The sequence below is a fragment of the Pan troglodytes genome, chromosome 11 (genome assembly GCF_028858775.2).
Source record: "Pan troglodytes isolate AG18354 chromosome 11, NHGRI_mPanTro3-v2.0_pri, whole genome shotgun sequence".
In the NCBI taxonomy this organism is placed as follows: Eukaryota; Metazoa; Chordata; class Mammalia; order Primates; family Hominidae; genus Pan; species Pan troglodytes.
Genome location: NC_072409.2, coordinates 47,165,120 through 47,192,360, shown reverse-complemented (window position 1 = coordinate 47,192,360; position 27,241 = coordinate 47,165,120). Strand labels below are relative to the sequence as shown.

Here is a 27,241-nt window from a genome sequence, read left to right as displayed (position 1 = left end):
GAGCACAGGCTGTCTGGTTTCAGGGTTTTGCTCTTAACCATTATTGCCTATCACTAGTTCTCACACCCCAGATCCCCAACACCGTAAGCCATCCTTCCATCCTTCCCCTAAGGACTTGTGACCACGTACCCGAGAAAAGGGAAATGCTGAAACTCAATAGGAAGCCCAACAGCACACTGGCTCTGTGCGCCACTAATTCCTTGAGACCTACAGCAACACCACAGTTCACTGGGTTCAACTGGGGAAACCTTGGGAACTGGATGCAAAGCACCAGTCAGCTGACTGTAATCGAGTTCTGACTTGAGTTTTCTCTGGAAACCCCCAAACCCACAGTGTGGCAGTGCCCCCCAGTACATGACTCTATAGGCTATTAAAATAAAAAGGGCCAACCCCAGAATATTTCCTTCCTACCAAAATTCCAAATCAAAAAACCCTCCCTAAGGGAAATGCACAGATGACAGGCTGGCAGGGAAGTCCATGCCCATTCAGCAATCTTATCTGGAAGGTTACACTTACTAGTAGAACTGAGTGATGACTTCTGTTGATTGCTGTTCCACATTTAACACAACTCTTGGCATTTAAAATGCTGCTTAACATGGTAAATGCAGTCACTTCTATTTCTGATAAAAAGATAACATACCATAAGTAGTTTACTTTCACTTGGCAGGAAAAAACCTCACCATTATTGCCTTGCTTCCTAAACTCTCAGGCTCTGTAACCTTGTTATTTAGAGTATGGTTTGTAGAACAGCAGGATTAGCATCACCTGTAAGCTTTTTATAAATGTAGACTCCCAGGTCCTATCGCAGACCCACCTGAAGCAGGATCTACATTTTTCACAATGTACATTTTAACCCAGGTGATTTATACACACAATACAGTTTGAGGAGCTCTGGATACTTAAACTAATCCACAGGGAACTTGACAATCTCACCATCCATAGGATAATATGCTGATCCACTACATTGAAAATGCTACTGAGGAAGCAACGGCCATAACTTGATCCATAAACGTAAGGGTAGTGAAGGCTTAACACACAAATGTCTGTAGCAGCTTTATGTGTAACAGCCCAAAACTGAACACAACCCAAATGTCTTTCACGTAGTACATCTGGGCAATGGAATACTACTCATCAATAAAAAAGAACTATTGATCAAAAAAAAGCGAATACATACAAAAATTAATACATACTGTTGCATTTTCATGAAATTCAAAAATATGGAAATTATAGTGATACAAGTTCAGTAATTGCCTGAGGATAAGTTGAGGGTAGCAGGGAGGGGCAAAAGAAAGAGACAGCAAACGGCCATGAGGAAATTTCTGGAGGTGATGGACATATTCATTATCTTGATTGTGGTGCTGTTTTCGCAAGTCAAAAGTTACCAAATTGTACACTTTAATATGGGCAATTTATTTTATGTCATTACACCTCAATAAAGCTATTTTAAAGAATTATATGATCTAATTGATCTGAAAATCATAAAGTCAACAAAAGAAAGTACACTGGTTTCTTGAGCTTTCATGAACAAGGGCTGATGCAGAGATATAATTTAAAATTTGTACACCAAGTAACAGAGGTGTAAGTAAATCTAAAATTATAGTAGTCTCCCCTTACGTGCGGTTTCACTTTTTGAGGTTTCAGTTACCCATGGTCAACTGCAGTTAAAAAATATTACACGGAAAAGTCCAAAAATAAACAACGTATAAGTTTTAAATGACACACCATTCTGAGTAGCATGACAAAATCTCGCACCATCCTGCTCCATCCCTTCTTCAACACAATAAGGGTGAGTATAATGCAGTAAAATATTTTGAGAACAGACTATATTCATATGACTTTTATTACAGAATACTGTTGCAAATTGTTCTGTTTTATTCCTAGTTATTGTTGCTAATATCTTACTATGCCTAATTTACAAATTAAACTTCATCATAGATGTGTATGTACAGGAAAAAAACAGTATATACAGGGTTTGGTATTATCTGTGGTTTCAGACATCCACTAGGGGTCTTGGAGTGCATCCCCTAATAATAAGGGGTCAACTATTGCATAAAGAAAACACTAAGAAAAAAGGGTGGGAGAAGAGAAAGGTGGGAAGGAAGAATTTAAAACAGGAACTACACAAATTCTGTCATTGTTCAATAGAACTTTCTAAGGAAACAGTGGATCAAATACACTACGTAAGTGTAATAATGATGATAAGGTAGTACCAAAATACAACCCTTAACATTATTAGAATAAACCCACACACAGAACAAACCAGAGAAGCACCTAACATAGTTAAGATTATTTTTAAAATGTAAAATTGCCAAAATCAGAAGACAAAGAAAAGCATAACGACAGGCCTAATACCAAACACATCAATATATTTAAAGAAGCTGTATCCATCCACTAAGAAAAAGATTAGCCAGGCATGGTGGACTGAGTAGTCCTAGCTACTCAGGAGGCTGGGGCAGGAGGATCATTTGAGCCCAGGAGTTCAAGGCTACAGTGAGCTATGACTGTGCCACTGCACTCCAGCCTGGGCAAGAGAGCGAGACACTGTCTCTAAAAACAAGAAAACTACATACTGAACTATGATTCAAAAGGAGAGGGATGTTAATAACTCATAAAAGAACTGACTCCCAGATGTTTGTTTTCATTCTCCACCATTCTTGATGAGAGGATAAAGAAAACTAAAACTAAGACCTGTAAGTCACCATGCAGAAAACAAAGACAGTAAAGTGTTCTACCAATTAATCTTTCACACACCATAATTCGGCACTTCAAATTTCTAATAATTACATCAAATTAGGAAAATAAAAAGTAAAATATATGCTGGATTCAATCTAATAAGCTACATTACATATTTTTAGAAATCTCTTTGACCCTCAAGCAAACAAAAAAGACACAGTGAACATAAATAAACAATTCAGGTCAACTTGGTGGATTGACAAAAAAATTCTGCAAACTTTGAAAATGTTCCTTATTAAGCAATTCTTTTTTTTTTTTTTTTTTTTTTTGAGACGCAGTTTCGCTATTGTTACCCAGGCTGAAGTGCAATGCCACAATCTTGGCTCACTGCAACCTCCGCCTCCCAGGTTCAAGCGATTCTCCCGCCTCAGCCTTCCAAATAGCTGGCATTACAGGTGCCTGCCATCATGCCCGGCTAATTTTTTGTACTTTTAGCAGCGATGGGGTTTCACCCTGTTGGCCAGGCTGGTCTCGAACTCCTGACCTCAGGTGATCCACCAGTCTCGACCTCCCAAAGTGCTGGGATTACAGGCGTGAGCCACAGCGCCTGGCCTTAACTTTTATCTTAAATGTATTACGTTAAGAATTGCTGACCAGGCGTGGTGGCTCATGCCTGTAATCCCAGCACTTTGGGAGGCAGAGGTGGGTGGATCACCTGAGGTCAGGAGCACCAACCCATGAGGGATCCACTCCCATGACTCCAACACCTCCCACCAGGCCCCACCTCCAACACTGGGGATTACAATTCAACATGAGATTTGGGTGGTGCCAAATACACAAACTGTCTCAAAGACCCAGTAGTCAATTCTTATTGTCCATCTTACTTGGCCTGTCAACAGCATTTAATCACACTCTCCTTCTTGAAACATTTTCTTCACTTGGCTTTTGGAATACTGTTTTCTTCCTAATGTGGTATATATACACCATGGAATACTATGCAGCCATAATAAAAGAATGAAACCACGTCTTTTGCTGCCCCATGGAGCTGGAGGTCATTATCCTTAGTGAAATAACTCGGAAATAGAAAATCAAATACTGCCATGTTCTCACTTATAAGTGGAAGCAAAACAATGGGTATACATGAACATAAAGATGGAAATAACAGACACTGGGGACTCCACAGGGGAGGACAGTGGTGAAGAGGGTGAGAGGTGAAAAATTACTGATTGCATACAACGTTCACTATTTGGGTGATGGGTTCACTAGGAGCCCAAACTCAGCATTACACAATACATGCATGTAACAAACCTGCACATGTATCCCCGGATCTAACATAAAATAAGCACAAACAATTAAGAATATTGTTTTCTTCCCACCTTCCTACCCTGGCTGGCCTTTCTCAATCTACCGCTTTCATTCCAGCCTCTAAATATCATAATGCCTCACAGTCCTCAGACTTTTTTTTATCTCTACAGTAACCCCCTAGGTGTCTCATCCAGTGGTCATGGCTTCACATAGCATTAACATTCTGATGACTCCCAAGTTCACCTGGGTCAACCCACCTCCACTCCGAATTCATCTGCACTTGGATGTCCACTAAGCATCACTACCTTCACATATCAAACTTGGGACTCCTGAGCAAGACCTTCCATCCCAATCTAGCAAAGGATCAGTCCTAATTTACCACAATAGACATTCCAACAACTGCTCCACTCATGTTCATTCTATCATTCTCAGTCATGTCCTAAGAGCAGCAGGAGCTTGGGTAGAAAAGACAGAGGATCAAACTCAGGCAAGTTGAGCAGGATTCTTGGAATTTTAGGTAGAGGCAGACAGGAAAGGGATTGCAGGAGAAGGTTCAGCATGAAGATAAGATGAAATAATTACAGTATGGCTAACACGTTTACACCAATAAGATATAAGCCAATCTGCCCTCTCAATCAGGTACCTACCATGTGCTCATTACTAGACACTAGGTATAAGTGAAGAAAAAGCCAACTCATGGTTCTTGCAATGGGGAGATATGGAAAGTACCAGATGGTAGAGAGAATCCACATTTTCTGATTCCACATCAAGAGATCAAGATCAATAAACTTACACCAAAATAATTCAAGAGTTCATCACATTTTAACAATGTATAAAATCTAAACTGTCTATAACAAACCATCCTATGGCAATATCTTTGAGAAAACGTTAAACTGAGCAGATCTTGTGACCTCCTAAGAGTATCATTACATGCTGAAATATAATGGAACTTTAAGCTTAGGATGAAGATGACAGAAAGATAGATCATGTGGTTACCAAAACACTAAAGAACACTCATTTATACAAAGATAGCTAGGCTAGGACAGAAGAGTTTGGTTCCAATATTAAACCTCTGCAGAAGAGAGGCCAAGATGAAAGTTTGATATGTATGTGCATCTATTATACTGTAGTGGGTCTGTTAATTATTAGTGACTTGTTTTGCGTTACTTTGAGCCTTTCAATAATAAAATTCAAATGTATCCCAATTCTCAAACTGAAAGACATGCTAACAAAAATAAAATGAGAAGCACTGCTTGAAAAGAGGTTTATACCATAAAACTTACATCAGATTTTTCACACAGAATTTTTTCATTCAGTTATACAAAGATATTCTTTGTATTTCAAAGAGAGAGCTTTTTTCATAGAAAAATGCATATGGACAGTAGATTTTCAATCACATGAAGAACAGATCCAGAGACTGAAAATTTCCAAAATTAAATTATTTCTTTCTATAAAACCTTATAAAATGTTAAGAAAAAAATTGTTAAATACATGAATTTTGTCAGCTGTCCCTTTTAACATAATTACCTGTATTTCAATTCAGCTTTGCATTTACACTGCTAAATTAAAGCTTTTGCAATTTTATGTCATCAGAGAAAGAAAAAGAAGTTATGAATGCTGGCATTTTAAAGGATTACTGTGGAAGATCATTTACAAAAACATCATTGCCTCACACTAAATTCTGTAATCTAAAATTCTAATGAAAACCTATTTTAAATATTTCTTTATCATTAGGTAACAATTCTTTGATGTCTCAACTTGAGAGAACTAGGTCTATCCCTTTAGAGTTTCCACTTAGAGAATTCTAAAAATGTTTTCTATCTCATCTTGAAATATCATCTAATTTAAATGTTACTAAAGGCAAGAATGGCCCTCAGTGAGGTAATTAACATGTCCACTCCCCATATTCTATACTGCTAATGTGCACAATGTGGGTCCCAATAGTGATGTCAACACTGCCACCACGAACTACTGGAAGGAAGGTGCACACCAGGAAGCCCTAGAAGGAATGGTAAGAAACAACAGCTGTTAATAGATCCTGACAATTTCATTGCTGTGTAGCCTTGCTGATGCCTAATATTTCAAAATAATCAGTTTACTGCTTCTAATCCAGGCAACCTAAACTTCAAGAGGGAAGGGGACTTGTAACAATGATTAACATTTTAGAAATCTAAAAATTCACCATTTCCTTTGAATGAAACGTCTCAAAAATAGTCACGACTTTTTTTTTTTTTTAAAGAACAAAAGAACTCAATTTTATTCTAGGATTTTACTGTTTAAGAACAGACTTTCTAAGATACTAGGAACAATAAAGTAAATTTAGTGACTCTGAATGAAATACAGAACTGCTTTCTGATCTCTATTTTAATAAAATAGAAGAGCTTTCAAATAAGTCATGTCTGTAAGTTGCTTATAAACTCTCTTTCATTAAAAACACACAGAGTACAGGAAATCACGGTGGCCAAAGAGAAAATACATTTGCCTTTCAGATCCCATCAATTCTCCAGTTGTAGAAAATGTAAATATAACAGGAGGCAAGAGGGGAAAATGGTACCCAACAGACAAGGGTGAACCCTGATTTGTATCAGTACTAATACTGCCACAATTTAAAGATGCCTATGGTTCAACAGCCAGCTCACAAAATTTCTGAAAATTAGGCTGGGAGTCATGGCTCATGCCTGTAATCCCAGCACTTTAGGAGGCCAAGGTGGGGGGATCACTTGAGGCCAGGAGTTCAAGACCAGCCTGGCCAACATGGCGAAACCCTGTCTCTACCAAAAAATACAAAACAGCCGGGCGTGGTGGCTCACGCTTGTAGTTCTAACTACTCAAGAGGCTGTGGTGGAAGAATTACTTGAACGCAAGAGGTGGAGGCTGCAGTGAGCTGAGATTGTGCCACTGCACTCCAGCCTGAGCAACAGAGTGGGACCCTATCTTTTTTTTAAAACAAACAAACAAAAATTCCTGAAAATTTAACAATCACCTGGAGTCAGTGTGAGCAGGCCCCAGTACACCACTGCCAAGGCATTTAATTACTGGAGGGTCTGTATAGGAAGCAGGCCCGTAAGTACTGTCAAAGACAAAAATCTAACAAATTGAGTTATAGATCCAATTGCCTTTTATTTGTGATTCATGAGGCAGGGCAGCCTCCATTCTACAAAATAGAATAAAAGCTCCCATGAGGCATGGCAGAACAGTGGGTTTTAAAGTAAGGTAGAAACAAGAAAACAGGACAAGAGGAAAAAAAACTAATTGGTTAACAGGTTACATCAGGCTTTGCGGGGGGGTTGTTTTTTTGGCAAGGGTTAAAGCAGAGTAGACTTTCTTACTGAGCTGACTCAGGTAGACTGGAATCTCCTGTTTTCAGGAAAAACTGGTCTGTTTTGGAATCCGTCTGCTTCCTTAATAAAGTTTCAATTTGATTATGTGGCATTTTGCAGGAGTGACTATATCAATTTAATCTGGTCTGCTGGGGATTTGAGCAGGAGCTCAGTCCAAAACAATGGCCTCCCATAATTTTAACAGTACAATGCAGGATCCTCCACCATCAGTATCCATGAACATCCACTGGTCAAGTCACTTCCTCCCAAGACAAAAATAAGCCTAGAAGCTCTTCTCTCAGAAAATGAACAAACTTTATGAGAAGAACTAGTGAAAAGAGAGCCAGAAAGAAAGATGGAGGCCTCTGTGCAGTATCTGGTCCATAAACGCTTTTTTTTTTTTTTTTTTTTTTTTTGAGACCGAGTTTCACTCTTGTCGCCCAGGCTGGAGTGCAAATGGCACGATCTCGGCTCATTGCAACCTCCGCCTCCTAAGTTCAAGTGATGCTCGTGCCTCAGCCTCCTGAGTAGCTGGGATTACAGGCACATGCCACCACGCCTGGCTAATTTCTGTATTTCGAGTAGAGATGGGGGTTCACCATGTTGGCAAGGCTGGTCTCAAACTTCTGACCTCAGGTGATCTGCCCGCCTCAGGCTCCCAAAGTGTTAGGACTGCAGGCATGAGCCACTGTGCCTGGCCATTAACGCATTTTGTTAGACATGCAAAAGGATTTTTCTCTCCCATCAAAGAGAAAAAGTTTCAAGAAAAGTTTTAAGGTCAAAAACCTTAAAAGTAGGGGGCCAGGAACAGTGGCTCATGCCTGTAATCCCAGCACTTCGGGAGGCCAAGGCGGGAGGATCACTTGAGTCAAGGAGTTCGAAACCAGTCTGGGAAATATGATGAAACAACACAAAACTTAGCTGGGCATGGTAGAGCCCATCTCTGCTACTCGGGAGGCTGAGGTGGGAGGATCACTTGAGCCCCGGAGGTCGAGGCTACAGACAGCTGAGATCGCACCACTGCACTCCAGCCTGGGCGACACAGGGAGACCCTCTCTCAAAGAAAAAAAAAAAACAAAACACCTTAAAACCAAAAGCCCAAGAGCTATTTTTCTAGAAATGTAAAATCTTGGCTTTCCTTGAAAATAATGAGAAATTAAAAAAAAAAAATTCTAAGCCCCTCAACCAACTGAACTGACCTTCTTTTGGCCAAGGGGACCACAGAGAAACCTCAGAGGCTGAATTCGTAGCTATGATGTGATGGGAGGTCAGACCATCTCCCTCAATAGCCGCCATTAGGCTTTCTTCTAACGGGCTAAAGAGAAACCAGCTCTTGAAAGATGCCACTGCTGATTTCAACCAACAGCCTGAATGCTGCCCCGCCCTTCTGCCGTTCTGTCAAAACAACCAACCAGCATTTCTTCCTGATAAAGAGACTACCAACCACAGGGTGGTTCTGGCCCGTCTACAGAGGAGGCGCAATGAGAGTTTTTCGTGTCATCTGCTTCTTCTTTTTTGAGACGGAGTCTCGCTCTGTCACCCAGACTGGAGTGCAGTGGCATGATCTCGGCTCACTGCAACTTCCGCCTCCCAGGTTCAAGCGATTCTCGTGCCTCAGCCTCCCTAATAGCTGGCACTACAGGCTAGGATTACAGGCGTGCGCCACCATGTCCAGCTAATTTTTGTATTTTTTTAGTAGAGACAGGGTTTCACCACGTTGGCCAGGCTGGTCTCGAACTCCTGACCTCAGGTGATCTGCCCGCCTTGGCCTCAAAAAGTGCTGGGATTACAGGCATGAGCCACCACGCCCAGCCCTCTGTTTCATCTTTTGACAGCAGAAGTCCCAAGACTCCACCCTCAGATCCTGCTCTGGCTGCCATTTGTTACACATGGGTCCCAAGGAAAGGCCTGAAGCTCAAATGCGCATGTGCCTGTTTCTCCTTTCATAAATATTCATGACTCCTCCGGCAGCTTATTGACTATGTATACCTGGCCACCCTGCTCAGCATACATTCCTGTTCCCTTTACCCCACCTTCCAAGTGGCAGTTTCTGGATTCTGGCCAGAGGCTGTGCTTCCCAGAGTGTGGGAATAGCCACCTTGCAGGCTGTAACCCTTTATGAGACATAAAGCTCTCCTTTCTAAAGTTATGAACCTTGTCATTCTTCAGTTGACAGTAAGAAAGAAAAAAAATACAGTAAATAACATAAGAAATGTCCACAGGTTTCAAGATAGATGAATCTTCTAAAAATTGGTCTTATTTGGCACATATAAAGAATATATTCATATACATGTAATAAAGCATAATCATAATAAACTCCAACACAATCACCACTCAAAGCTAGATCTAGGTCAGAACTAACACCTGTCTGCCACCGCGCTCTTCAACTATCCTTCCACCTGAATTCCAAACCAAAGATAACCATCCTTGTAAAGTCTGTGTGTGTGTGTGTATGTGATTTTATTACACACTTACACATCCCTAAACGCAAACTGTTTAGCTTTGAATGCTATTAGTTTTATAAAAAATAAGTCATACTTTCAAATCAACATTGTGTTTCAAAGATTTATCCATATTGGTACATGTGTGTATTATTCATTTATGTACACTGCTCTCTACTATTCAATTGTATAAATATACCAAAATATTTTTCCATTCTCCTGTCATAGAAATTTGGTTGTTTTTCAGCTTTTTGCTATTAACAATGTAAGTGTCCCTAGGATACATGTGCAAAATGTCTGCAGAACAATGTGGTTTCAAATCCAAGTAGCAACCCATTCATGAGCTAGTCAAGATGAGGAATTTTTTTTAATGACATAGGGTAGTATCAAACTAGAGTGTACAGACAGAAGAACCATAACCTTTGATACTCTCCCACCCCTATGTGTTTACTGGGCCAGAGTGTAGATATATTTCTTACTACAGGTCCAATAAAAACAGTCTTTAAGTTATCCCTCTATGTAAATACCCCTTAAAAAGTGAACTACCAAGTCTTATGGAATGTGGATATTCAAATTTGAAAGACAATATCAAATACTTTTCCTAAGCAGTTACACCAGTTCAGCTCCCATTAGAAGTATAAATCTTCCTGCCTGGTAATCCACTTAACTCACTAACTCTTAGTAAGACCTGGCTTAAGAATTTTTGGCTAATCTGGTGGATGTAAAATGGCATCCCACTGTGGTCTTAATTGCAGGTCTATGACTACTACTCTGGCTGACCATCTTTTCCTATGTCTACCCTCACTCCTCTACCTCTGTGTGCAATGTTTTTCTGTCATGTCCTCTTGCTGACTTCAAGGCTGTACATACGTATGCATGTATTGATTCCTGTACGTACTTATCAATGCATACACGAATCTTTGGCCACTATGTGTTTCAAGTTATTTTCTCCCAGTCTGTGTCTTTTCTTTCTACTTTATTTACAGTATGTTTTCATGAATTGATGTTCTTAAGTTTAATTTGGTAAAATTCATCACTGTTTTCTTTTAAGTGTCATATTTTATGTTTTAAGAAACTCTTCTCTCTGTTAAGATCATTAAAGTTTTAGTTTCCACTTCTAAACATATTAAGTCTTTGCCATTCCCCAGCGATCTGCAATGCCACCTCTGTCACATATCAGCTTCCCCACTTGGGTGGTCTTTTGGGGGTTCTATATTTCAACCCAATGGTATACTTATCTATCCGAAAGCCAATAATACACCATCTTCATTTCTATGTCATTATAATAAATCTTGAGTGCTGAAATGGCAAGACGCTTCATTTTCTTCTTTATGAGTGTTTGGCTATTTGGGGGTCTCTTTTTGCTCATCAAGTCCCTCACAAAATCAATACTGAGAGTCTAGGTGTAATTACACTGAATTACACCATTTGTGAGAATCATCTTTTTAATACTCAATCTTCCTATTCAAGAGGATAATTTGTCTCCATTTATTTTTTTAAACATCTTACAATAAAGTTTTATAATTTCTCCAAATATGCTACATGTAGTCCTAGACTCATTTTTGTTCCTGCTTTCCAGGGTATCCTTACTTGACATCTTTTGTCTGTTGTTGGTATAAAGAAAGGCAATTGATTATTTTGAATATGGATCTCATTTCCAGCCATCTTGCAACACTCTTATTTCTAATAATTTATTGTTTCTTTTAGCTTTTTGATGGAGACAGCCATACCACATGAGAAGGACTCCGTTATTTCTTTTTCGGTCCTTATTTATTGTTGTTTCCTGCCTACTACAGAAACCAGGATTTACAGAATAATATAGAACAGAGGTGGTGACAGTGGGTCCTCTTGCCTTGTTCCTGATTTTAGGAGATGACTTCTAATATTTTATTATTAAGAAAGAGATACCTTTCATCAGGCTAAGGAAGTTTCCTTCTATTCCTAGTTTGCTGAGAACATTTTCCATGAATACATGTTGATATTTCTCAAATGCTTTTTCCTCAATCTACTGAGATACACATATGATTTTATTTTCATTGGCTAACATCATGAGTTAAAATTTAATATTTTCCAGTGGAAACCACCATTGCCTTCCTGGGAAAGCCCAATTTGGTCTTTTGTTACAATCTGCTGGATTTCATGTATGCTCACAAGTGAGGCTGTCTCCTCCTATTCCTTTCTTCCATTGTTTCTCTCGGATTTAGGTATAAAGATTACACTAGTCTGAAATAATGAGTTAGGAGTAAACTCTCACTTTACTATCCTGTGGAACTGTCTGTATAAGATTGTAAGAATCTGTTCCTTATGCATTGGGTAAAACATCTTAAAAGTAAATCTCTATCATCAAAAAACTGGGTCTGGTGCTTTCTCTGTGAAAAAGTTTACTGTAAGAATTGGTTGATCACTTCAATGATTATATGACTTGTAACCAAGCAGCTTAGCTTCAAACTGCTTTAAAAATTTTTTTTTCCTTCCTCTTTTCATCCCAGTCTCAAGACACAGCTTTGAGACAAACTACAGATGTGTTTTCTTTTGTCTCTAAATACAGCCTTGGAATGTGCTTTAAAACTCCACTCCCCTCCCTTTCCCACCTTATGCTTTCATGCCTGATGCACATGTATTTACCTGGATGTTTGTTAAGCTCACACCATGCTCACTTATCTGGTCCTATGTTTCCTTAGAAGCTTCAGGGGCCAAATCCTGATGCAAACCAGGCACCTCCAGAATTCTCTCCCGAGCAGGAGATTACTTCAAGGCCAGAGTTACTCCCGGCTAGAGACTGACAGCAAGATTGACTGCGACTGATTTGGCATGGTTGGGCCCAAGATGGTGCTGGCCCCTTCACCAGATGGAACAATAATTCAGGATAAGCCATAGGAGCAAGTCATGCCATTGGGCACCTCCCAGCCCCCTTGCCTCTCCTGCATTCCAAATCCCTCTTCTTAAACCCCTGCACTCTCCAGAAATTGGAAAGTGGCAGTTTTGGGAAAGGATTCTGTCCACTTTTCCCCTTGCTGGCAACAATTAATAAAATTCACACTCTTTATCATACCTCACTCTTGTTATTTTGGCTTCTTTCTACAAGCGGTGAGAAGTTGGACCCTCTTTTGGTTACATGACTATTCCAGCCCATGATTTCTTCTTGAGACAGAAGTTTCATATTTATTGGCATAAAGTTTTTTCCCAGTATTTTCTTATTATCTTTATAATCTCTCCTGTATCTATAATCACATCTTTTTTTCATTTGTAATACGTATTGTTAAAACACTTTTTACTCCATTGTAAAGAGCACGGCCTTGTGTTGACCCTATGCACTGCAACTCTGTCTTCCATTTTACTCATTTCTGATCCTTGTATTGTTGCTTTAGTTCAACATTCTTTGAACTTAAAACTTTTAAAAATCTTTTTAAGGTAATGCTTAGCTATTTATCATCAATGACATCTCCTTGCTAACTTATGGATTTAACGTTGTAAATTCCCCTCAAGTACTGTTACAGTAGGTAGCTAATCAGACACGAGCAGAGCTGGAGAGGGCTCCCCACAAAATACACACACCAGGAGTGTCAGGTGACCATGTAATTGTCAGGCGGCCGTTAATTGTCTCTCTAAAATAATAATTGGTCACAGCCAACACCAGAGAAAGGCAGTCTCCTGGAAATATCAGGTATTTCCAGATAGAAATACCTGAAACTGGTGATCAGCAGCTTCCTGATAAGATCTCAGGAGCTGGGCAAGTGCATTTGAGCATGAGCACTGAGAGGCAAAATGGCGGATGACCTCCCTCTAGGAACACGGGACTGCAAAGTGGGAAGGTGCCTCAAGTAGGCAGGCCTGCAACTTAGTAAACACACTGCACGTGCAGCCCCTCCCAAGGGCTGGCAGGCCACTGCGCATGCAGACAGCCCACCCCAAGGGAAGAATCACAGGAGAAGCAACAGAAGACCCCAGAAGAATGCCAACATATAAAACCCCAATTCAAAAGGTCAAACGGTGCGCCTGATCTCTCAAGTCGTCTACTTGATCCTTGTGCAAGTTCCTCTCCTTCCTGCTCTAGAGCTCTTTAACAAACTTTCACTCCTGCTCTAAAACTTGCCCCAGTGTCTCCTCCAGCCTTATGCCCCTGGGTCGAATTCTTTCTTCTGAGGAGGCAAGAACTGAGATTGCTACAGACCTGTACAGATTCACTGATGCTAACATACTTGTGCTGCATGACATGGATACATCACAGCTAACAGTACCACTTTAATCAAATCTCATATATTTGGACATATGGTAATTGTATAATCATTCAGTTTTAGTATTCTTTTCCATTATAGTTTCTTCTTTGACCCATGAGCTGTTCAGTATTCTCAGTTTACAAATATACGGTTTTAGAATCTGTACGTATGGATATCTTGTTTCTAACTGTTAAAGCAAACTAAATACGGCCTTAGAAAGACTCTGTACTTCTATACTTGTGGATGAACTGCAACCTAACTTAATAGGTAGAAAAGACAGAAAACCTAACTTAGGAGTATGCCCTGTAACAGTAGCTGAGGCTTGGCCAATCCCAGCAGCCATACTTCAACCACTCATACACTGCCCAGTGTTCAAACTGTGTTAAAATAAGACAAACGCTGAGCTGTAACCAATCCAGCTGTTTCTGTACCTCGCTTCTGATTTCTGTATGTCACTTCCTTCTTTTTTGTCTAGAAATTTGTTCTGACCACAAGGCATCCCTGGAGTCTCTCTGAATGTACTGTGATTCTGGGGACTGCCCGATTCATAAATCGTTCACTGGTCTATTAAACTCCTTTAAACTTAATTTGGTTGAAGTTTTTCTTTTAACATAACTTAATTCCACCGTGGACAGAAAATATGGTCTCTATACAACAATTTTCTGAAATTTAACAGAGACCTTAGGGTCCTGCACGTGACCCACATCTTTAAACATTTCTTGTGTTCACGAGAATACATAAGTTGGGGTTGAGTCTATTAAACCAAACTTGATAATTACGTTGTTCAAATCACTGAAAAATTTTTATTAACTTTTGTCTTTTTGACCTCATGGTAAATTGAGGGAGATGGGTTGATAGTTTTGTCAGTGATGATAAATTACCAATTTATCCATATCATTTTATGTGTGTATCTTGAGACTTTTGTTTTTAAGTGCATACAAGTTTAAGGGTATGTTTCTTGAAAAATTGAATCTCTTATCACACGCAGCAACTCTCTCTCTAGTAATGCTTTTTATTTTGAAATGTATTTTGACCAATATCAATACTGACATATCTTTTTTTGGCTAGTAATCTTCAGGTACAAAAAGAGGTACCCCAGATGTGGCTATTTTTAACAATATTCAGCCGATGTCAATTATTTAGTCAAATCTGAACATCTGTGTCTTTAAACCGCAAGTTTAATCAACTAACATTAATAGTGAGTACTCAACTTATTTCAACATCTTACTATTCAATATGTTCTAAGTTTATGCTATTTTTTCTCTTTACATTTTTTTAAGATTGGATGAACTTATCTTTGGTTTTTGTTTTGTTTTTTCTTGAACTGTTTTGTTTTGTTTTCTTTGAATTTTATCAAGAATACAAAACCCCCAGATGCAATATTTTAAACTCCCTATCAAAGCGAAGACCTTAAAATTAAAAGCTTTATGTCTCCAAAAAGCAAAACCCAATGACAAAGATATAAGCCAAGCATGCATCAAGTTGTTCAAATTAGAACTGAAGTGAGATTTCTTGAATAAATATAGAGGAATTAATTCCAAACAACAGGAAAAATGAAGATAGAAGACAAATGACATTCAAAGAAAAATCAGACCCACTGCCTGTTTTAGTACAACCTGTGAGCTAAGAATGGTTTTTACATTTTTAAATGCCTGGGGAAAAAAATCAAAATAAAAAATTGTTTCAAAATGCATAAAAATCAAATGAAATTCAAATTTGGGTATGCACAAATAAAGCTGTATTGGAACAGAGCCACACACATTTGTTGATACATCATCTATGGTTGCTTTCATACTATAAAGTCAGAGTTGTATAGCTGCAACAGAGACCATATGGCACCATAAAACCTACAATATTTACTATATGACCCTTCAAGATAAAGCCTGCCTGCCTGTGATTTTTAACATATTAAATGAGTGGATTCTATTAAGATACTATTAAGATACTTAGTTTCCACATGTCCTTCAAAATGTCTGGAATCATCACAGTAAGTCTACTGTAATGTTATAATAAAAAGTATCATTAATAAATATGGAGGAACTCCCAAGAAAAAATGGAGATAAGAACTAGCCCAGAAAAGAAAAGCTATAGGTACAATCACAAAAAAGAAAATGACATTGCAAAGACAGAAAGAGTTCCAGAAAAATCCCAATTTCAGAATCCACAGAACAGAAAGACACTCTGGAACAAACATCAAGGTAATTTGAACAATGAAACCAATCTTAGCCACCCCCTTGCATATATATAAACTTACAGGTAGCATCAACTTTTACTTCTAAAATCAAGCTCTCTGACCAACTTCTAAACAAAGTTCATGCTCTGTGTCAGAAGGTACATAAACATGAGGCTGAAGCTGGGGAGAGAAGCAGGGCCTAAAACAATACCAGCACAGAATGAGAAGAGGCAGAATAGACAGCTAAGCCAAAGACATTATAGAAATCAAAACATGTATTTTTTAAATTTTAATTCTAAGAAAGTGAGAAAACAGTAACAAAACCACAGAAGATGCAAAAAGGTGTCAAACGGTCAAATTCTACAATTCTTTCAAGTAACATGATTTGTTCTGTATATAGCAGAGAAAAACATGGAAAGCTTTTCACCTCATTCTATGAAGGCAAATAACCTTCACACCAAACCAAAAAAGAATAACACAAAACAAAATTAAAAGCTCAATCTCCTTTATGATTCTACCAAAAGCATTTTATTGAATCCAGCAATATATATTAAAAACCAACACCACCCCTAACCACAATGACCAGACAGAGCTTATTCTAGTAATGTATGGCCACCGCAGCATTAGTAAATCTATTAACACAACTCAGTATAATAAAGGCTAAATAAGGCAAACGCTAACATACATCAATTATAATCCCGATGCATATTTTAAAAGCATTTGACAAACTTTAACACTTATTCTTGATTAAAAACAGAAATAATCTCCTAACAAGTTGAAATAGAAGAGAACTGCCTGAATATCATAATTACTGGCAAAATATTAAAGGCACCCACCAAAGTCAAAGAAAGATAAGGATGATCACGCTCACCTTAACAAATGAATACTCTAAGAGGGCCTGAACCAATATGAAAAAATATGAATATGTAAGGTTAAAATGTTGGGGGAGGAGATAAAAACTGCATTACTTATAGGTAATTATCTATATTGTACTTTTCAACTGAAAACACAAGAAAATTAAAGAAGAATTAACACAAGTAATTATCCAGCTGACATGATGTAAAATAAGCACATAAAAGTTATTAACTTTTGGCCAGGCGTGGTGGCTCTCACCTGTAATCCCAGCACTTTGGGAGGCTAAGGCAGGTGGATCACGAGGTCAAGAGATCAAGACCATCCTCGCCAACATGGTGAAACCCCGTCTCTACTAAAAATACAAAAATTAGCTGGGCATGGTCATACGTGCCTGTAGTCTCAGCTACTTGAGAGGCTGAGGCAGGAGAATCGCTTGAACCTGGGATGCGGAGGTTGCAGTGAGCTGAGATCGTGCCACTGCACTCCAGCCTGGTGACAGAGCGAGACTCCGGCTCAAAAAAAAAAAAAAAACTTAATAACTTTCCTACAGACTATAATAACAAGACTACAACGGAAACAAGGGGAGGGTCTCATTCAAAGGAATAAATGCTATAAAATAGCTAGGAATATATTTGAGGGGAAAAAAAAGATATAAGACCAAGAAAAGTATAAAACTTCCTTGAAAGACATTAAAAAAATGAATGACCCCAGAAAATACGAGCCATGCACACTATGGATAGAAAGATTTACTATCATAAAAATGTCAAAATTTTCTTAACAAAATTTATAAAATTCCAATCACAGTTGCAATACAGAAATTTTTCCTCTTTGCCTTAAAAAAATAATTCTAAATTCATCTGGAAAAACTGATGTGCGAGAATCAACAGAGAAAACCTTCAAGGAAAAAGAATAATAAAGGGAACCTAGCATCATCTAGATATTAAAAGTTTTAAATTTAAAGATACTGGAATCAAATTAAGCACATTAGAGGACAATATCTATAACACATTTAAACACAAAGAATATAAAAATGCCTTTTAAATAAACAAGTAGTTATTAAATAATCCTATAAAAGGAGGATGAAGATGTGAAAAGGCAATTTACAAATGAAGAAAAGGCTGAGTAATGTGGCTCATGCATGTAATCCCAACACTGTGGGAAGACGAGGGAGGAGGATCGCTTGAGGCAGGAGTTCAAGATCAGCCTGGGCATCACAGTGAGACCCCCATCTCTACAAGAAAATTAAAAATCAGCCAGGCCTGATGGTTCACACCTGTAGTCCTAACTACTTAGGAGGCTGAGGCAGGAGGATCTCTTGAGCCCAGGAGTTGGAGGTTACAGTGAGCTATTATCATGCCACTGCATTCCAGCCTGGGTGATAAAGTGAGACCCTGTCTCTAGAAAAAATCAAAAATTTAAAAAAAAAAAAAAAAAAACTAAAACCAAATAAAAAAAAAAAAAGAAAGCCAAATCTCATTTGAAAAGATAAAACATCACATAAGCATTTGGGGCAATACAAATTAAAATGTTGAGTTTTTTTTTTTTTAACCTAGGCAAACTTCAAAAATAGCAACATTATATGCTGGCAGGAATATGAGGAAACATATACTGTCTTTAACCGATGGGAATATAATTTTGTAGAATTTATTAATACTAAAATATAAAATGAACAAATGATAACTGGAACAGCGATTCCCTGTTTAAGAATCTATGCTTATGTACAAGGGTATTCACTACCTTATTATAAATAACATAAACAGAGGGAAAAAATGTTCATTAATGAAGAAATAATATAAAATTTTGGATAAGACTGGATTAATATACAGCAGTAAAATAAAAATAAAATAAATTGATAGTTACTGTAAGTCTTAAAAAAGTATGATCCTGTATATTTAAAAAACAAAGGAATCCCAAACGTATGTTTGCAAGTATACAGTTAAATATAGATATTGTAAGTCAAAGGCTTATGGCAAATTATTATTGTTGTCTAATAAATACCTTCATATTTTATCATACGTAAGACATCTGTAATTATTAAATATTTTACATAATTTTTCAAATTAAATATATTAAGTGTCATGTTAAAACAAACAGCTATAGGTCATGATTATCTAATTATATAAATATTTAACCAATGCTTATATATAATGTGTAACTTTTTAAATGTGACATTTAAGAACCCCTTCAGCATGCTGAAAGAAGAACTTAATAGTGCTTACCAATATCGTTAATCACTGCTCTTATTTTGGAGACAAAAGGACCAACTTCACTGGAACTCATTTTGGCTCTTTCCTTAAGGTCAGCACCTGCAAAGTATTTTATTTACAAATATAATCTAGTTGTAAACAAAATTTTAAAGCAAAGAATTGAAAATTTACTTAAGATTAGTATACAACTTCAAGATCAGCCTAATTCATCTTTTTTTTTTTTTTTTTTTTTTGAGACGGAGTCTCGCTGTGTCTCCCAGGTTGGAGTGCAGTGGCGCGATCTCGGCTCACTGCAAGCTCCGCCTCCCAGGTTCATGCCATTCTCCTGCCTCAGCCTCCCAAGTAGCCGGGACTACAGGCGCCCGCCAACACGCCCGGCTAATTTTTTGTATTTTTAGTAGAAACGGGGTTTCACCGTGTTAGCCAGGATGGTCTCGATATCCTGACCTCGTGATCCGCCCGTCTCGGCCTCCCAAAGTGCTAGGATTACAGGCGTGAGCCACCGCGCCCGGCCACTTAATTCATCTTTTAATAGAATGACATTACCTCAGTTTTCCTTCCCAATGACCATGTTCGGCAAGAATAAAGTATTTGTCTATTCATACGTCTACCATGTGCTTAAAGCGGTGCTTCTCCAGCTTTCCAGTCTCAGGCCCCTTCATGCTCTTAAAGGAAGACACTATAGTTGGCATCTACTGATCTATAGTTACTCTATTAGAAATCAAAACTAAGAAATTGTTTAAATGTTTATTCATTTAAAAATACAAATGAACCCATTAATGTTAACATAAATAATGACAAATTGGTGACACCACCTTGCTGCTTTGCAAGGTGCTGTCAGTTTATCCACCACTGCTTCTGCAGTGTATTAGCACAAATGCCAACCCAGTAAAAAGGGCAGATTACACTTTGGTCAGTCCTTTTGACTTCATGGATGCCTGCCTTGGGGACTGTCAACCACAAGGGAGAAGCATAGATTTAAAGTATGAACAAACTGATGATTTCATAATTATGACTTTAGCACAGAATCGTAACTTTGGAACAGAGAAAAATAAACACATGGAATTCCCTGAGGGATAATTAACTCTGAGAACAAAGAAGATCTTTAGCAAAATTAACAATCTGAAAAAAGATGGGTCCCCAATTAAATAAACAGACAAACAACAAAGTAAAATTACAGTATAGAAGGCATACACTCAGCTATTTACCCTTATTAGTCTATTACAAATCAATCATGCTGATACATAATATCATAAGTAAGGGCTAGGGCAGGGGCATTCTGATCTCACACACTTCCGGGGGAGTGAGAACCTCAGTTGACAAAGCACATATCCTAGCATCCATCAGATCTTAGATATGTATACCCTAGAAAATCTCTCACATACCCAAGAAAATATGTACAATAAAATTCAAGGGAGCATACAAAGACTAGCAAAAAAATGGATATAACCTAAATATCCATCCATAGGAGAATTAATAAAACAAGGACATAATTATAAATAGAATGTTACCTGTATAGCATGAACATGAAAGAATTAAGAGTAAATACAGATAAATCTAATGAATAATATTATTGAAAAAGTATTAATTACAGAAAGATACACAGGATAATGAACACAAATTTTAAAAACAATAATGCTATTCAGGGATATAAAACACACAGAAATGATAAATTCAATTGGTGGTTATGGGGGCTGGAGTATGACTGGCAATGGGTACACAGAGGACTTCAATTTTATTTGTAATATTGTATTGCTTAGGTTGGGTGGTGGGTGCTAAATATGCAAGTCTTTAAATGTTTTGGAACGCCTGATACATGTCTTTGCAATTAATTTTTCCATGAAGAATTAATATGTAACAAAGAAAAATGTTGGCAGAACCAAAAACAAATAACTGGCTTAACTTGGTGCCAAACTCTTCTTTGAGGCCCAGTATTTCTCAGTTCCATTACTTCGTAAATTTAAATATTTTACATTTATGACCACTCATCTCAAGTGGGCCATTCTGCTGCCCAGCAATCCTACTGTATTTCCTGAGTTCATTCACTCTCCTACTCACATACAGACCACTTCACAACTTCCCTCTCCACGAATCTTAAAACCTCCTATCAATCCTACGAAAAGCCAGAAAAGACATTCTACTAGTACTTACCACCAAAGCTATCCATCCAGGACTTGAACCTATATACTCCGCCCTGCCTCCTGTTACCATGAATGAACTAACTCATTGAGAGTGACAGGAGGCAGACAAATTCCCCAGCAGACAGGGATGTGTCCCCAGTGAAACCCAACCTTCAAGCCACTGACAGTTTAAAGTCTAAAAACTGAGCTGCTGGTTCGAGAGAGTCCACAAACAGAGAGAGAACTTCTATCCCCATATTACCCTCACTCTCTTGATTGGTTCCTTCTTGATGATGCCTTTTAACCAATCAAACAGTGATTTTTCCAAGCCCACCCAGGGATGAATCAGCACACACACCTCCATTCTAACCCATAAAAACCCCAGACTCATCCTCTCAGGTGGCTACCCACTTTGGGTCCCCTCTCACAGCTGAGAGCTTTCCTTATGTCACTCAATAAAATTCTTCTCTGCCTTACTCACTCTCTGGTGTCCACGCACCTCATTCCTCTTGGTCGCGGGACAAGGACCTGGAACTCGCTGAGCTGCAGGCGACAGGAATGAAAGGGCTGTGATGCCCCTGGCCGGCTCGCCAAGCTGCGGGCAACGGGAATAAAAGAGCTGTAACATGCTCCCGCTAGCCAAGCTATGGGAGTGAAGAGCTGCAACATTTCTGGGGTCCCAGACCTCAGGACTCCCCGAGCAAGAGTTGTAACACTGCTTGGGGCTCCATGAATGCTGGTTTTATCGCTGAGTTTTTGGGTGACACCACATTCCCCTTGTCTAGACACTGGTGCCTGACATGGAAGTCGTTCATGGCATGCCCAGTCCAGCCTCAAGCTGAGTGTGGAGCTGCAGCAGGCACGGGATTCAAGTGGGCGCGAACCAAGCAAAACCTGCCAGGCCAAGAGGGTGGAGTAAGGCCAGAGGGCCCAAGCAAGGCCCAGACAGAGGTGGCAGGGGCAGCAAAGATTTCTGGCTGGCAAAGTGGCACTGAAGGAATCCTGTAACATCATGAGGGAGGCCAATCCATCCCCTTGTGCACTGGATTCAACCCCTTCTAATCTCCTTGGGGACATCACTCACTCCAGCACTTAAGCGCTCTCCTTGGCTGGCATCAATACTACCCTTCCTTAGAGGTTCGTTCCCATCAGCATATAGCAATGCTGTAATACTGACATCTTAAAAAAAACTCACATAGACTTCCACTGTTAGCTATGATGGAATAGGTTATCATCAGACCAATTCCTCCATGAAACACTGCAGAAAATATGTAAGACAGCTGCTTGAGCAACTAAGGCAGCCAGGATGTAAGAGGCTGGAAAGCCAGAGAAGGGAAACTATGGTAAGCCTCTGCTTTCCTCCCAAAACATACACTGAGTTATAAACTGGTCGGGTAAAGAGGGTATAAAAGCCGTAGCACGAAGCAGCAGCTCAGAAATCTCTGTAATCTCCTGGAAGTGGGGAGACAAACACTGGCAGTGAAGACTACAGGCTCAGCCAGAACTTTGAGGCCAAGATCTTGGAGAAAAAGGAACTACCAACAAGAGAGCCCACTAAAGGGACTCACCAAATTAATGAAATAAAGGTGAAAATCGTATACATTTTCATTAGTTACAGAAAAAGTATTTGATAAAATTCAATATTCATTCCTTAACATCTTCACTGAAGAATAATTTACAAAAAATAGAGTTCAGCCACTTTAAGTATAGAATTCAAGGATTTTTACTAAATTTACAGAGTTGTACAACCATCACCTCAATCTGATCTTAGAACACCTCCATTATCACAAAAAGATCTCTCATGCCCATATGCAGTTGCTCCCTGTTCCCATCCCAGCACCATGTAATCACTAATCTATGTTCCTAAGAATTGGTCTTTTCTGGACATTTCCTATAAATAAATTCATACAATATGTGGTCTTTTTTTGTCTGTTTTCTTTCATATGGCTTGCTTTTCAGGTTCATGCATGTTATAAGCATGAAGTATTCCACTGTATGAACATATAAACGTTTTGCTTATCCCTTCATCGGATGACAGATATTCATGTCATTCCTACTTTTTGGCTACTATGACTAATGCTGATATGGACATTCACTTACAAGTTTTTGGGTGGACAAATGTTTTCATTTGTCTTGGATAAAGACAAAGTAGAATTGCTAGGTCATACTGTAAATTTTTGTTTAACTTGGAGAAAAGAAAAAAAAAACAACAACAACAAAAACCCTGCCAAGCTGTTTGCCTAGGTTGGCTCCACCATTTCACATTCCTACCAGCAATGCATGAGGGTCTCTGTTTTCCTAGTCACCAACAATTGTCTGTCTTTTTTATTATACCTATTCTAGTGAGTGTGAAGTGGTACCTATAAGGATTTTAATTTGCATTTCCCTAATGACTAATGAGGTTAAACACTTTTCATGTGCTTACTGGCCATTCAAACAGCTGCTCTAGTGAAATGTCCATTCAAATCTTGCTCATTTTTTAAAAATCAGGTAATTTGTTTTCTCCTTATTGAGTTGTAAGTTATATCTTAGATACAAGCCCTTTCTAAAATATACGATTTACAAATCTTTTCTTCATTTTTGTGTCTTGCCTTTCACTTTCTTGGTGATTTTTGAAGCACAAATTTTAATTTTGATTAAAATTAATCAAAATTATAAATTTTTTATCAGTTGTGCTTTTCTGGTAATATCTAAAAATCAACACTCATTCCTGATTAAATTATCTTAGCAAATTAGGAAGAAAAGGGAATCTTTATAATAAAAAGTAACTGTAAAGTACCTATAGCTAACATAATCTTTAACAGTCAATTACTAAAAGCTTCCTCCCAGGGACCAAGAAAAGAGACAAGGGTGTTCCCTAACACTTTTAAACACTGTAACAGATGTACTAGCGAGTGTGATAAGACCAAAATAAAACTTACAAGGATTGAAAGGTATAATAAAACAGTCATTATTAGCAGATAACTGTATATGAAGAATAGCCTAAAGAATTTTCAAACCATGAAAATAAGTAAATTTAGTAAGGTTGCTGGATATAAGCTCAATATACAAAAATCAACTGTATTTCTATATACTAGCAAAAGAAATTTGAATGTGAAATCTCGAAAAGATATCACTTTCAAAACATCCAAAAATCAAGGAGTGAAAGAATAAATCTAACAAAAGGAACATAAGACCTTGACACAAAAACTGAAAAATCTTACTGAAATAAAGAAGCCCCAAATAAAAGAACACATTACATTCATGTGTTAGAATAGTTCATACTAAAAGATGTAAATTCTCTCCAAATTAATAGATTAAATGTTGTTCCAATAAAAATCCCAATTTTTCTGAAAATTAATAAGATGAAAATGCAAAGTGCCAACAACAGTCAAGATACCGCATAAAGTATTGGTGAAGGTGTAAAGCAATGAGACCTCTGACTTAAGACTGCTGGGAGTAAAACCAGTACAATCATTTTGGAAAGCAATTCCACTCCAAATATACACACTCAACAAAAAATGCATGATGTGTACTAAAAGACATGTACAAGCATAGTCAGGGCAGCACTATTAGAAACAGCTAAAAGCTGGGAACACCTCAAACAACAAGCAAACAGTAGAAGACACAAATTATGAAATATTTCTACAAGGAACAGGACTGCACTACTCCTAGACGAATGGTACAGGCTGAATCCTGCAAATATGTTCAATGGAAGAGATCAGCCTGCAAAATTCCAACTACATAAAGTTTGAAAATAGGCAATATTAGTATTTGGCAATAAAAGTCATAATAATTGCCTATGTCTTTTGGGTGGGAGATGGGTAATGATAAGGAAGGGACATGTGGGATGACTGTGGTGTGCTGGGACTTCATTTTGTAGAAATTTACAGAATTATGTGCTTTTAATTTGTGCAATTTTCTGTATGTCCACATTATACTTCAGTTAAAATTTTTTTTAAGTTTCCTGGTTCCATACGCCCTACCCCCTCCAGCTGCCAATTTTTTCCTCCTTTTTACGCCAAACTCTTCAGAAGACCTGCCTCCCATGCTCTCCTCCTATACTGTCTCCAAGCAAGGGAGACAAAAAGAGTAAAAAATAAACATAACAAATAAGTAATCTACATAGAAGGGGATAAATGTTTTGGAGAAAAAGGTGAAGATAGTACAGACGGGTATTAAAGGTGGTGACCATGTCACAATATTCGATGTCATAAATACCATTCTATTTGAGAATGTATAATAAGCTTTGTGAATGGCAGTATCATAGCCAATGAGGTTTATCTGAGGAGAGATTATTCTAAGAGAAAGTATAATAAGATTCAATAAGATTTCATATGTTCCTTGTATTTCAAGTGTATCTAATAATTTAATACCTGGTTCTCAGACATTTTAAATGAACTTTATATCTCCTGTTACATATTTGTATGTAACTTGCCAGTAATAACTTGTATTGCTTTTGCATTATCTACTGCAAACTCTTTTCATCTAAATATATAGTTGGAAATGTATAATACACTAAGTAGACAATGCATGGAATTGATACATTATTTAACAATTTTGAGAAAACATATATTTTAAACACCACCCACTATAATGGCCCTCTCCTAAAATTTCAGTGTTTTAATAAATTCCTTCTTTTAAATATTCTTTAGGATTAGTATGTATTAAATTTCTATACTTATATTTGCAGTAAACTACTCCAATGAACTTTAGAGAAGTTATGGGAAAACACACTATTCTTTGTTATGCACTGCATGATGTCTAGCTTCCTTGGCCCCCACTAACCATATGTCAATAAAGCTCTTCAACAGCCAAAAACGTCCCTCAAATTCCAAAAGGCTCCACAGTGGGTGTTAACGTCCCCTTGAGATCTAATGCTTTAAGCCAGTGATCTTCAACCTTTTCGTTCCTATTATTGCTAAAAGAATTTTGAAGTATGTGCTCTTTTGAACATTTTTATGCTGACATTTGAAATTTTTCATCTAAGTTTAAGTAGTTTGAAAGATTTCAATGTACTATGAACACTCACATTTTTAAACAAAACTCATATGCCATTTTCAATGAATCCAGTGGAACCTACACTATCAGTGATTTGGTTCTCAAAATCATCCGCATTAAAACATACTGCATTTAAAACAAGCTGGGCGCGGTGGCTCACGCCTGGAATCACAGCACTGTAGGAGGCTGAGGCAGGCAGATCACTTGAGGTCAGGAATTCAAGACCAGCCTGGCCAAAATGGCGACACCCCGACTCTACTAAAAACACAAAAATTAGCCAGGAGTGGTGGCGGGTGCCTGTAATCTCGGCTACTTGGGAGGCTGAGGCAGGAAAATCGCTTGAATCCAGGAGGTGGAAGTTGCAGTGAGCCAAAATCGCACCACTGCACTCCAGCCTGGGCAACAGAGCAAGACTGTCTCAAAAAAATAAATAAAACATACAAACAAACCTATCCTTAAAAAGTGTAAACTGAAGAATGAGGAGGTTCATAAACTTGGAAAGGAGAGTTTTATTTCTCATAAATGGTTGCGGCTTGTGCCATACTGACAGGCTGGGGAGCACAGCCTCTGGCCAGAAGCCGGAAACAGACACTTCAAGGGAAAGGCAAAGGGAAGTGGAATTTATGATGAACGAGGTGGCTGAATATACATATTTAACAAGCTCTAAGAGTCATGAATATTATAAAAGGAGAAATGCGTGCGCACAATTGAGCTTCATGCACTTTCATGGGTCATGTACAAAAAATGGAGGTGTGAGCATGGCCCGAGGGCAGAGTTTTCAGCCCTCTGCTGTCAAAGGTGAAGCACAGGACACAAAAACCCTCACTGTGCATCCTTCGTAGACTTCCCAGAACCACTCTGTGGTTCTCGCTCTCTTATCAGGAAAGAACGCTGGTAAGCAGTTAAAACTACAAAAGGCAGGGGCAGCACCAGGCAGTAGGTTGATATCA

The 27,241-nt window shown here is 38.3% G+C and overlaps 1 protein-coding gene across 10 annotated transcripts in view; it reads right to left on the bottom strand.

Moving 5' to 3' along the window:
- Nucleotides 1-27,241, bottom strand: part of AUH (AU RNA binding methylglutaconyl-CoA hydratase) — a 150,873-nt gene that overhangs the window by 91,930 nt on the left and 31,702 nt on the right. For 8 of the 10 annotated variants that reach the window (XR_682307.5, XM_520124.8, XM_054658251.2 and 5 more), the window contains one exon: nucleotides 19,204-19,290. The exons of the other annotated variants lie outside the window; for them this stretch is intronic. Coding sequence is in view for 7 of the 8 variants with exons in the window: in XM_520124.8 (XP_520124.1) it covers nucleotides 19,204-19,290 (87 nt within the window). In the remaining variant the exon portion in view is untranslated. The remainder of the gene's footprint in view (nucleotides 1-19,203; nucleotides 19,291-27,241) is intronic. 10 annotated transcript variants of the gene reach the window in all.